The sequence below is a fragment of the Sinohyriopsis cumingii genome, chromosome 10 (genome assembly GCF_028554795.1).
Source record: "Sinohyriopsis cumingii isolate HCF-2022 chromosome 10, ASM2855479v2, whole genome shotgun sequence".
Lineage (NCBI taxonomy): Eukaryota > Metazoa > Mollusca > Bivalvia > Unionida > Unionidae > Sinohyriopsis > Sinohyriopsis cumingii.
In genome coordinates this window covers 94,697,750-94,712,095 of record NC_142970.1, presented here as the reverse complement: position 1 = coordinate 94,712,095, position 14,346 = coordinate 94,697,750, and the positions used below count along the sequence as shown (strand labels likewise).

The window sequence follows — 14,346 nt, the reverse complement described above, 5'->3', positions numbered from 1 at the left end:
GCACACAAATGTTGCATAAATTTCATAAAAACATCACAAAAATGTTGCATAAAACTCAAACAAACTGCATACAAATATAAGACATTTAATCACCTTATGTGTTAAATGGTAAAATGACTCAGAATTACATTCTTCAGATATGTTACAGCCTAGAGTAATTGCAAGTCAAAAATAAGAAATCTGTTCATAAAATGGAATATCAATAATATGATGAACAATTATTTGTATTTTGTTATACCTACAGTATTGTGGAAATACCACTAAAGTTAATCATTATTACAATTATGATCAACAAGTTGGCATATATTTGTCTCATCCTCATTACATTTACAGAGTAGGTGACTTTATGAAATTCTGTTACAAATTACATCCAGATATAAATCAAAAAGGGCAATAACTCAAATTCTGTTACAAATTACATCCAGATATAAATCAAAAAGGGCAATAACTCAAATTCTGTTACAAATTACATCCAGATATAAATCAAAAAGGGCAATAACTCAAATTCTGTTACAAATTACATCCAGATATAAATTAAAAAGGGCAATAACTCAAATTCTGTTACAAATTACATCCAGATGTAAATCAAGAAGGGCAATAACTCTTGTAAAATTCTGTTTCAAATTACATCAAGCTATAATTCAAAAGGGCAATAACTCATTTGTTTAATTATATTATAAATTACATCCAGCTGTAAATCAAAATGGACAATAAGTCACGAGTGAAATTCTGTCACAAAATACATCCAGCTGTAAATCAAAAAGGAAGATAATTCTTGTAAAATTCTGCCACAAATGACATCCAGCTGTAAATTAAAAAGAGCAGTAAAAAGATTTGCCAAATTATGCATCTTTAGATTATGACCACAATATTACCAAGCTTCACACTGACAAGCTGCATTCACAAGATAGTGTGTTACACTGGACTCAGCTGCATGGCAAAAAGGGCAATAACTCTAATGCACATTTCAGGAACAATTGTTGTTGTTGAGTTTAATGCCATTTTTCAGCACATGATAGGCTATACATGGCAGCCAGTATTGATAGTGGAGAAAGAACCCAGGAAAACCCCAGAAAGAACCACCGACCCACGAGAAGCTACTGGCAAGCTTTCTCACATACCCACATTAGCCGAATCCGAGACTCGAACCCACGCAGACAGAGGTGAGATGGCAGTGATCCGTAACGAAGAACGCTTTAGACCATTCAGCCAATCAGGGCCCCCCATTCAGGAACAAAATGGTATTTTTAAATGTGAATCTTCTGAAGATGATCTTATCATCTACAAGTTGCCATGGTGATTCACTGAAAACTGGCACCTATGTTCGCAAGATGTTATTATGAACTACAACCAACTCCAGGTCAAAAAGAGCAATAACTCTAACACAAATTACAGGAAAACTCTAATCTGTTAAAATGCCTATCTTCAGATAATGACCTTTTCAATAATCCATCAAAACTTCAGGACTAGTTGTGTTTGCAAGATTTTGTCATGTACTCCATGCAAATGCAAGAGAAAAAAGGGCAAAAACTCTAATAAACATTGTGAGAGGGCAGCAGTTTGTCAATATGTATAACATAGAATGGTGATTATAATATATCCAAAGTTTAATACTGATCCTTTTAAAACTATACGATCAGATTTTGTCATACACTAAATTAGGCTCAATGTTACAAAGGGCAATAACTCAAATGAAACTTTCAGCAGCATAGTGATACGTCCACATGCACCTATTCATGTGATAATCATTGTAACATTTCCCAAGTTTCATGGCTATCCATCGCAATCAGTAAGATTATCTGCATTCAAAATATTCTGCCATACACTGTATGCAGCTGCAAGTCAAAAGGACAATAAATGGCAGACGCAAAGTGATTTGTCGACATATGCAAGTTCTGGTGATGACCATAATTACAAGTTTCATGTCAATCCATATTAAAAAAATGCAGGACTAATTGTTGTAACGAAAGTGTGTCTTGCATTGTACTAAGTTAAAAAGTGTGTCCTGCAATGCACTAAGTTAAAAGACTAAAAGGGCAGTAACTCTAACAAAAATTGCAGCAGCAAAGTGCTTTGTTTTCTGGTAATGACTATAATATTGACAATGTTTCATGACAATGCATCAAAAACTATTAGGTTAGTGGTGCTGATAAAATACACCCAATTTAGCCATGAGAAAAAAAAGTAAAAAAGTTTTAAATATGCACATCTTCAAGCAATCATTATAATATTCAGCAAGTTTTATGGTAATCCATCAAAACCTGAAGGACTAGATGCAATAATGAGACTGTGTGCCAGGCAGAAAGATGGACAGATAAATAAACACAGTCATTATATACAGTATTCCAGCTGAGATTAGAAATGCCCACTCTATTTCCTTCTTCCAAACCCAATATATCCAGTGGCTTCAGAAATGCAGCTAAAATAAATAAATTCCTTTGTATGAGGGCCTCAAGGTAGATTAGTTCTTAGCTAATTGTGTTACCCTCTTTAAATAAGGTCATTATTATTATTATTATTATTATTATTATTATTACTATATACCCCTGTACAACTATTCTGTTATTCTGAAATGATTTATCTGTGTAAATTATACCTCTCCATATGACATCTCTATAATACATTGCACTGATTGTAAAATTATTTTTAAGTACATATGTCCCCATATATCATCACCACCACATTTCTTGAAATGGGAAAGAGATCCTGTTCTTTCCACAGAAGGACCATTGTTTTTCTGGTCTTCGAGTTTGTGGTTTTTAAAGCCATGAAATCCATGAAAACTGTTACACCATGGAAACTTGTACCCCATGAAAAGTGGTAGACCACAAAAAAGTACCCATCAAATAATACTGAATTCACAATATACATCAAGGTATACAAATACTGATGAACTTACGTGCTGTTGGTAGTTTTATCTGGACACTCATAACCTTGTGGACATTCAGTGCAGCTGGCTTGAGCCCCAACTGAGTAACTTCCGTCTTCACAATCAATTTCAGTTGCTTTAGTGTTAACTGGGCATTTCCTGCAAGCAAATGCCTGATGTAATGACATAGCTTAAGACTCGTACCCTTTCTTGGGCATTCTATGCTAGGTCTGACATATTTCAAATGTAAACAGTAGCCTGGCCCATTGTCAGGTTCTCAGCCTGGTTGCACAACTGGTTCAGTTGTTATATAAAAGTACATGTTTATGAAAATCTTTGCTTCAGAACTAATTTCCCCATCTTCCTTGTTATGACTATTTTATACTTATCCTCTTTTGTGAAATATTTGACTTCTTATATTTTTAAAATTTTAGAGCAAGTTATTTTATTACTTATAGCCCAATGGGCAATTGGTATGTTGCAGGTTTAAATCCTGCCAAGACTAGACCCGGAAGGTTGCCATGGCACTTTACTGGTATTACCTCAGTACTAAATAATCAATCATGTGCTGTTGTGCCATTAATCAATGATGCAATGGTGAATTGAAACTACAATCAAAGTTTCTATTCAAAATATTTCACTTCTACAAAAATTATTTTTAAAAAAAATACATCAGTGTGTGTCTCACTAAAGCAAGAATTATCTTTATTTCTAATGCACAAAATATGAACTATACCAAACATTTTTTCATACGTATGCACGGTATTTAACACATAAACCTCTTTCTCTGCTAATAATTGACATTACATTCCAAACTTTAACAAATTCCATATGATTAGTAATAACCTTTTTGTTTCATAATAATAAGATCAGTAATCGATGGCCAGACCAACTGAATGAAAGACAAATAGAAAGAAAGACAAAATGATACATGTGTTTTTAACTTACTTTCCTGCAGGACAAGGTGTGCACTCTGGTTTCTTTCCAATAGAATAATATCCTGGCGAACACTGTACAATCATTGTTCCATTAGTATTTGGACAGGCATATCCAGGTGCACAGTCTGTACACTTTGATGCTCCTCCTTGCGAATAAGAACCATTGTCACATGCAACAATCCCAGTTCCATCCGTGTGTGGACACATCTCTCCTACATTACATGTGGTACATGCTGTAGCATTGCCAATTGAATAGGTGCCACTTGGACAGGCATTTTTAATGTCAGTGCTGAAGTAGAATGATATAAAATAAGACACCATCATCTGCTTTTGCTGAAACATCAAATTAATGTGACTTTCAAAATCAATATGGAACATAACCTGCTACAGAAAGATTTTGATACATGATCAATATTTAGCTGATCATGTGACTACAGTCCTGATATCATTCATTTGATGATGGCCTTGTGATAATGTCAAAACCTAAGTAGTCATGATTTCATTTGCTACAGAAAGGTATCTATTCTTGTTCATTAACTATAAATGACTGTAGCAGGTAGCAACAATCATTCTAAAATTAAACAGTTAACCCTTACACCCTGGCATAAGTCATTTTTCCAGTGAAATGAAACTGGAATACAAACAGAATGCAGATTAATGCAAATGGAATGCAAAATTATTGCAAACAGAAAAGAATAAACAAAAAGGAAACAAAATGCTAAATGAAAGCAAGTGAAGTGATGAAAGTGTTTTGAAGACAACAAGAATATAAATGCAAAATGCATAATATTGAATGACATAATGAAATGGAGTGTTAATGAATGCATTTTATGAATGGATTTTAAAACTGACAATTATTAACCTGATGGTAATTTTAAGTATATCTGATTTTATTTATATTTATTTTAATTTTATTGTTTGTTTGTCAGCTTTAAATAAAAATGTAATTCTATTACTATTTCTATAATCTTGTTTATGTGATTTGGAAATTTTTTCCAGAAAATAGTTTGACCCTGACTATTCACATGTAAACACTTAAAGCTGACCTAGTTCCCAACCTTAATTCAAAATTAGTAACAGCCACATGAACAAGTTCTTTTTTTAATTTTTTTTTGTGTGAATAATAAGGCTGAGATTGAGGCTGTATTGGTTACATGACCCTAGACTTGTAAATAGTTTTAGTGAAGTAAAGAATTTTTTAAAACTTTATTCTTAGAGCAAAATGATTGGTTTTTGTCAGGGCCATGTTGAGAGTACTTGATGTAAACATCAGTCATCGACCCCTGCCTGAGTTCATCTTGATGAGGCACATCGGCACATGGAAAAACCATACAAATGTGAAGTTTCTTTCCACCCCCTTTACCCAGAAACAAAACTGTTTTTCCACCATTTTGATGGCAAAGAACAAGCTGTGCGTCAAAATGCATTACTTTTCCACTAGAGCTTGACCAGCCTGACATGCCACAGCAAACCGATTGAAAAAATTCCAAGCCATTCTAGAGATATAGGCAAAACCGCACTTTTCTAACTTTGTCGATTTTTTACCCACCCACCCCCCTTGCTCCCAGCGAGAGACAGGCCTTTCTACCAAGGCTCTCCCAGTAAGGGATGTCCCATAGGTGATAAAATGGCTATATCTTGGCCAAACCAAATGTGCATTGAAAGTGTATTGTGTGTGTAATGTATGTGTATTGTTTGTGTATTGTATGTGTATTGTGTGTACTGAATGTGTACTGTATGTGTATCATGTGTATTGCATGTGTACTGCATGTGTATCATGTGTGTATTGCATGTGTTTTGTATGTGTATTGTGTGCATTGTATAGCTATTTTATGTGTATCATGTGTGTATTGTATGTATATCATGTTTTTATTGCATGTGTATTGTATGTATTGCATATGTATTGTATGTGTATTGTGTGTGTGTATTGCATGTGTACTGTATGCATACAATTTTATCTGAATGAAATGAAATTTTTTAAAAACATTTTTGCTAACAAATAATTCACAACTATCTTTATATACTTACATCACTTGCAGTTAAATTAGATCATAAATTCAATGCTGTTTCTGCATTCAGGTATTATCTCTTTAAAGCACACATTTAATAAGAGATGTTATGAAGATTATAGATCACTCCCTTTAACACTCTTCAAAATGAAAACCCCAATATCAGCAAGCAGATTCCCATTTTGTTTCAAATTAGCAAACATGAGAAAAAAACCGAAAAAAAGTGTGATATGCAAAATCTGAATTCAAACTGTTATTATGCACAAAATATTAATGTGAAAGACAAAATGCAAACATAAACTTAATGCAAAAGGAATGTAAGCAGTGTACAAAAGAAATGCAAACACAAACAAAATTCAAACAAAATGAAGACTTGGTAAAAGTACTAATTTTAGGGTCTGTTGCCAGCAAAATGTGAAATGTAGATAACAGTGACCTTTTTTGGCGAGGGAGTGGTAGTAATAGACATGCATGCAATTACATAGTTTGTTGATTCTAATATGAACAGATCCTGAGAAATAAACTTAAAAACACAAAATTTAGCTAATGTGAAGCATGAAATATGGTTCACAATGACCTACCTTTCTAATGAGAATGTTGTACACATCAAGATGCATCATCTCACACCAAGTTTCATGATTATAACATGACCAAAATAAATAAGTGAAGTTAGCCCCTTTATGTCCTTTCCTGGGAGTAGGTGCTATGGCAGGTATGCTGCCTTATCCCCTTTCTCGGGAGAGGAGCTTTGACATGTAAGCCCCATTATTGCTATTATCTGGGAAAGGAGCTATGACAGGTATGCCCTCTTATCCCCTTTCCCGGGACTGGAGCTTTGACATGTAAGCCCCATTATTGCCATTATCTGGGAAAGGAGCTATGACAGGTATTCCCCCTTATCCCCTTTCCTGGGGAAGAAGCTATGAAACCCATTTCAAACCACTGCCTAGGACCTAGGAAGAAGGAATGGCTGATATGCCAATAGGTTGTGTATAAATATATGCCTTCATATATGTGGATACTAATACCAACACCAGGGTATATATGTGTATAAATATATGCCTTCATACATGTGGATACTAATACCAACACCAGGATAATCCCACAGCTATCCTCTACATCCTTGGTACAGGGGATAGACAGAATGACATGGAATAGCAGAAAATAACTAGGTACACTTTACATCTTTGTACATGGGATGGACAGAATGGTGTGGAATAATGGACAATTTTATTTCTCTCTCACTAAAATGTGTCTTGTAATTTTGCACAATAATTATAGAAGTGCACAATATTAACAAGATCACGTCCAATAAAAAATGTATTTTTACAATAAAGTTTCTTCATTCCATTCAGGGTCTGTATTTGAATTAATTATTGGACTAACAGAATTAAAAAACAAAGATGGATTATAAGAATCCAGATACAGAAATGGACTATTAGAATCCAGATACAGAAATGGACTATTAGAATCCAGATACAGAAATGGACTATTACAATCCAGATACAGAAATGGACTATTACAATCCAGATACAGAAATGGACTAGTAGAATCCAGATATAGAAATGGACTATTAGAATCCAGATACAGAAATGGACTATTAGAATCCAGATACAGAAATGGACTATTAGAATCTATACAAGTGGACTATTAAATCCAGATAATGGACTGTCAGAATCCAGATACAGAAATGGACTGTTCTAATCCAGAGACAAAGATGGGCTATTTGAAGTGAGATGCACAGATTATTTGACAACTACAAGAAAACATCATCAACACTACAATAAAGATTCCCCCTCCACTAGATAAATCTTTGTCTCAGTATTTGGCATCAATATTCCATCCAAAAACAAATTCACGATCTATGCTTTCTGTGCTTCCTATTCTATGATGATTAACACATAACATCACTGACTTTGTCCTTCCAGTGTTTATATTTTAATAATTTACATTAGAACTGGTGATCTGGTCTTCTCCTAGTTAGAAAAAATTCCTGGATATATATCATTACTGTTTTACTATAATACTTACGTGGTAGATGGGCATGCAAATCCTGGAGAGCAGTGAGTGCAGATGGTTGCACCTGCCAGGGCATAAGATCCTGGTTGACAAGCATAAATTGTATTTGGATCAGTTCTATCTGGGCATGCCCAACCAGCTTTGCAATGCGAACACGCGATGGATCCATTACCACTGTAATAACCTTTAAGTAAAAAATAATTACAACCATTATAACATTAATTCAGTGTTAATTAGAATGATTATTTCAGTTTTAAAAATCCATATAATTTTCTTTATATATAATATCATGTACTAACACTTCATGACATTATCAGTGACATCAACATGTCAAATAAGGTCAATGCATACAGTCTGAGGACACCCAAATGCACTTCAGGAAATGCACATCACTATATTGAAAACATGAAATCAAATTCATATTTACCAAGGCTTGCAAGAAGTATGTGTACAGTTAATTTTTTGTTTGAATCAAATCAGTATTTACCAAGGCTTGCAAGAGATATGTGTACAGTTCATTTTTTGTTTGAATCTAATCCATATTTACCAAGGCGTACAAGAGATGTGTACAGTTAATTTTTTGCTTGAATCAAATTCATATTTACCAAGGTGTGCAAGAGATATGTGTACAGTTAATTTTTTTCTTTGAATCAAATCCATATTTACCAAGGCGTGCAAGAGATGTGTACAGTTAATTTTTTGCTTGAATCAAATTCATATTTACCAAGGTGTGCAAGAGATATGTGTACAGTTAATTTTTTTCTTTGAATCAAATCCATATTTACCAAGGCGTGCAAGAGATGTGTACAGTTAATTTTTTGCTTGAATCAAATTCATATTTACCAAGGTGTGCAAGAGATATGTGTACAGTTAATTTTTTTCTTTGAATCAAATCCATATTTACCAAGGTGTGCAAAAGATATGTGTACAGTTAATTTTTTTCTTTGAATCAAATCCATATTTACCAAGGCTTGCAAGAGATGTGTACAGTTAATTTTTTTCTTTGAATCAAATCCATATTTACCAAGGTGTGCAAGAGATATGTGTACAGTTAATTTTTTTCTTTGAATCAAATCCATATTTACCAAGGCTTGCAAGAGATATGTGTACAGTTAATTTTTTTCTTTGAATCAAATCCATATTTACCAAGGCTTGCAAGAGATATGTGTACAGTTAATTTTTTTCTTTGAATCAAATCCATATTTACCAAGGTGTGCAAGAGATATGTGTACAGTTAATTTTTGTGACATTTGGAGATACTTTATATATAGGAATGTGCAATCATTTACAATAAAATATATATTTTATAGGGATGCACAAGCTTGTACAATATATCTCATCTAATGGAAAATAGAAAATAAAATAAGTCATGACATTTCCCTTGCTTATGGAAAGACTCTAACTAAAAGTACTCATAGCCCAGCACAACATTTTTATACTATTTATAACGGTACTCCATAGCCCAGAAAACAATTTTTATAGTAATTATAACATTACCCAATAGCCCAGCATTCAATTTTTATACTACTTATAAAAGTACTCCATAGCCCAGAAAACAATTTTTATAGTAATTATAACATTACCCAATAGCCCAGCATTCAATTTTTATACTACTTATAAAAGTACTCCATAGCCCAGAAAACAATTTTTATAGTAATTATAACATTACCCAATAGCCCAGCACTAAATTTTTATACTACTTATAACAGTACTCCATAGCCCAGAAAACAATTTTTATAGTAATTATAACATTACCCAATAGCCCAGCACTCAATTTTTATACTACTTATAACAGTACTCCATAGCCCAGAAAACAATTTTTATAGTAATTATAACAGCACCCAATAGCACAGCACTCAATTTTTATACTACTTATAAAAGTACTCCATAGCCCAGCACACAATTTTTTTTGTATACCACTTAGAACTCCAAAGCCCTGCACTCAATTTTTATACTATTTATAACAGTACTCCATGGCCCAGCACTCGATTTGTATACTACTTATAATTATTATGGTGCATGTACTCTATGCTACAGCACTCAATCTCTGCACTTAAAACATTACTCTATGCTGCAGCACTCAATTTCTATAACTTATAACTGTAATGTATGCTGCAGCACTCAATTTCTATAACTTATAACTGTATTCTATGCTGCTGCACTCAGTTTTTACACTACTTGTGACAGTTTTCTTGTGCAGCCCTCAATTTTTATGCTATGTATGACAGTATTCTATGGTACAACACTCTTGATTTTTATACTGCTTGCAGCTACTCTACTGCAGTCTCAATTTGTGTACTACTTATAAAGGTACTGTATGCTGCAGCACTCTTTTTCTAGATTTAAAACAGTACTCTATGCTAAAGATGCCAAAGGGTACCAGGGTACTCAGGTACCTGCCCTTTAATAACAACCAGGGTAACAAAATGAACAACCGGGTACCCATTAAAAAAAAAAAAGTTGAGATTGAGACAGAGAATAACAATTACAGTTCATGGCTCTTGTCATGTCACAAGGGCCCATAAGGCAGTTTTCAATTAACTTGTCATGTCACAAGGGCTCATAAGGCAGCTTTCAATTAACTTGTCATGTCACAAGGGCTCATAAGGCAGCTTTCAATTAACTTGTCATGTCACAAGGGCTCATAAGGCAGCTTTCAATTAACTTGTCATGTCACAAGGGCCCATAAGGCAGTTTTCAATTAACTTGTCATACATGTACTATATAATAATACAAGGGAGGACACTTCCCTCCTTTCTTGTGCAACCTATTTAAGAATCAATGCTGATATTTAAAGCTTAATCCTCCTCACTTTGTGTCTGTCCATAATTCTGCAATTTTTCTCATGATTTAAATGTGCTTGTTTTGAGTTCCTGATGACATTAACTAGGTCAATACCTTTTGGGGACAGTGACAGTAAGTACTGATTAGGAAATATTTGACAAAATAAAATTTAAATACTGTTATGTGTTTAGGCTCTTATAAATAGTAGCCAAAAAAAATGAAGACCAAAAGCTTTGTAAAATGTAACAAATAATTTATTTCCCAAGAAAAACAAGGTAAAAATGAGAAAAAGAACTTAACAGTTTAAAGAATCAAATCCAAAAATAATCCAGGAATAATCCAAGAATTTAAAAAAGTGATAAAATGTTCTAATGAATTTGAGTTCAAGTCCTAAAGAAAATCCAAAATGGAAGGTGATGACATATAATGTAGTCAGTATAGTACTGAAGTGTCAAGAGTTCTTTGTTGAACCACAGAAAATAATATTCTGGTGTTTGAATTTTGTAATATTCAATAACTATCTTTATCCAAGAATTAATTCCGAGCACAACTATTTACAGCATCAAAAAATCTCTTAGAATTCAAATAATTTTAAGAAAAATTAAGATTAAACTCCAACTGGTCACAAAAAAACAAACCCCACAACAGCAACAACAACAACAACAGCCATCTGGGCCACTGGACTGAAACCAAATTTCAAATAGATATCACAAAAAGATATAGTCAAATTCAGGAAAGGAACATGTGGTGGATGAAAAGACAAATGGGTGTAATGTTAAAAATATTGAAACTTAACAATTCTGACTGCAAAGAGCACATCTGGACAAGTTGTTGTTGTTGTGGGGTTTAACACAATTTTTCAGCACATGATAGGCTATACATGGCTGCCAGTATTAATGGTGGAAGAAGAATCCAGGAAAACCCCGGAAAGAACCACTAACCCATAAGAAGCTACTGGCAAGCTTTCTCACACATCCACATTGGCCGAATCCGAGACTTGAACCCATGCAGACAGAGGTGAGATGGCAGTGATCCATAATGGAGAGCGCTTTAGACCACTCGGCCACTCGAGGCCCCCATCTGGACAAGTAGTCCAGTACATTCTTTGATATCTCTAAACTACTGAAGATCTAATGCTTGGGAAAAATGCATGACTAATGGATGGACAGAAAATTTTATAAAATTATACAAAAATGGAAACTTAGATACTGATAATAGCAAAGGGTACATCTAGATTACTAGACCAAAAGTGTAACATCTGGACTACTTGACCCTCATAAAGGGTACATATAGACTTCTAGACCAATATATGCACCAACAAAGGGTACATATGGACTACTAGACCAATATATATATATACCAACAAAGGGTAGATATAGACTACAGGACCAATGTGTGTACCAACAAAGGGTATATCTGGACCACTAGAATAATATATGTACCAACAAATGGCACATCTGGACTACTAGACCAATAGTGTAACATCTGGACTACTTGACCCTCATAAAGGGTACATATAGACTACTAGACAAATATATGTACCAACAAAGGGTAGATATGGACTACAGGACCAATGTGTGTACCAACAAAGGGTATATCTGGACCACTAGACAAATATATGTACCAACAAATGGCACATCTGGACTACTAGACCAATATATGTACCAACAAGTGTACATCTGGACTACAAGACCAATATATGTACCAACAAGTGTACATCTGGACTACAAGACCAATATATGTACCAACAAGTGTACATCTGGACTACAAGACCAATATATGTACTAAAAATGTTACATTTGGACTATTAGACCAAGATGTGTAACAACAAAGGGTACATATGGACTACTAGACCAAGATGTGTAACAACAAAGGGTACATATGGACTACTAGACCAATATATGTACCAACAAGGGGCACATCTGGACTACTAGACCAATATGTGTAACGACAAAGGGTACATCTGGACTACTAGATCAATATGTGTAACGACAAAGGGTACATCTGGACTACTAGACCAATATGCGTAACAATAAAAGGTACATCTGGACTACTGGACCATTATGTGTACCAACAAAGGGTACTAGACCAATATATGAACCAACAAAGGGTACAAAGTACATCTGGACTACTAGACCAATATGTGTAACAATAAAAGGTACATTTGGACTACTGGACAATTATGTGTACCAACATGTGTATATCTGGACTACTAGACCAATATATGTACCAACAAAGGGTACATCTGGACTACTGGACCAATATATGTACCAACAAAGGGTACATCTAGACTACTAGACCAATATGTGTACAAACAAAGGGTACATCTGGACAAATATGTGTACCAACAAAGGGTATACCTGGACTACTTGACCAATATGTGTACTGACAAAGGGTACATCTGGACTACTGGACCAATATGTGTACCAACAAAGGGTACACCTGGACTACTATACTAATATATGTACCAACAAAGGGTACACCTGGACTACTAGACTAATATATGTACCAACAAAGGGTACATCTGGACTACTAGACCAATATGTGTAACAATAAATAGTACATCTGGACTACTATACCAATATGTGTAACAATAAATGGTACATCTGGACTACTATACCAATATGTGTAACAATAAATGGTACATCTGGACTATCAGACCATTGTTTGTTCAAAGAATAGGAAAAGGTACATCTGGACTACTGGACCGTTATGTGTACCAACATTGAAAGAGATACCATGAATAGTTTGAAAATCATGCTCCAGAAGCAAAACTAGATATGGACAGACAGATGGATATAACTGTAGCTATTTCCCCTAATAGTGCATACTGGAGGATATAACAAACAGACTGCTAACATTTGTATACTTGATAGCTATATTCCCCAATATTACAGACTGGAGGATAAAAAACAAAACAGACTGCTAACATTTGTATACTTGATAGATATATTCCCCAGTATTACAGACTGGAGGATAAAAAACAAAACAGAATGCTAACATTTGTATACTTGATAGCTATATTCGCCAATATTACAGACTGGAGGATAAAAGAAACAAACATACTGCTAACACTTGCTTACCTGACAAACAAGGAACTGGGGCAACGACAGTTGTGGGACACTCATACCCTGCGGGACATTCCTGACATTCGGTTTTAGACCCAGCTAAATTGTATGTCCCAGGTTCACAGGCATGTTTCGATATTTTATCTAAACATTCATAACCTGGAGAAAAGAATAGAAATAACTGTAAATCACTGTATGTCAGCCCTTTAATTTCAGCAAATCATTCCAAACTTTATCGAGACAATTTTTTTTGCTAATTGCCTGGTTTTAATACATATTTGCACATTTTTGTAACATTTGTTACTTAAATCTGTAAAGTATAATTTGCCTAATTTACTACAATTTTCTTTTCACAGTAATAATTCCAATTTTTATAAATTGACTGCATTTTCTACATTCTGAATGGATGGAAATGGTCGCATGATACTGATCTGGTATTTTTTAAACATCAAAAAATTATGCAGACTACTTTTGGTCCCCTGTTACCAAATCATTTGATGTGAAGTTTTATCTGTATCAATGCCTTACACACTAATAATAATAACAACAAGCTCCCACCCACCCATTCCTGTGATTTCGGAAAAAAAAAATGACAAGCCACAGCTTAAAATCGACCATTAGAAGTTAAAACAATGTAATTGCACAGACCTTCCTGCACT

The 14,346-nt window shown here is 34.2% G+C and overlaps 1 protein-coding gene across 1 annotated transcript in view; it reads right to left on the bottom strand.

The window, feature by feature from the left end:
- The window catches only part of LOC149790601 (uncharacterized), a 400,967-nt gene that overhangs the window by 308,130 nt on the left and 78,491 nt on the right, over nt 1-14,346 (bottom strand). The window contains exons 11-14 of the mRNA XM_089972700.1: nt 13,703-13,846; nt 7,848-8,019; nt 3,818-4,096; nt 2,900-3,028 (exon numbers count right to left, since the gene is read on the bottom strand). Of these exons, the coding sequence (XP_089828826.1) occupies nt 2,900-3,028; nt 3,818-4,096; nt 7,848-8,019; nt 13,703-13,846 (724 nt within the window). The remainder of the gene's footprint in view (nt 1-2,899; nt 3,029-3,817; nt 4,097-7,847; nt 8,020-13,702; nt 13,847-14,346) is intronic.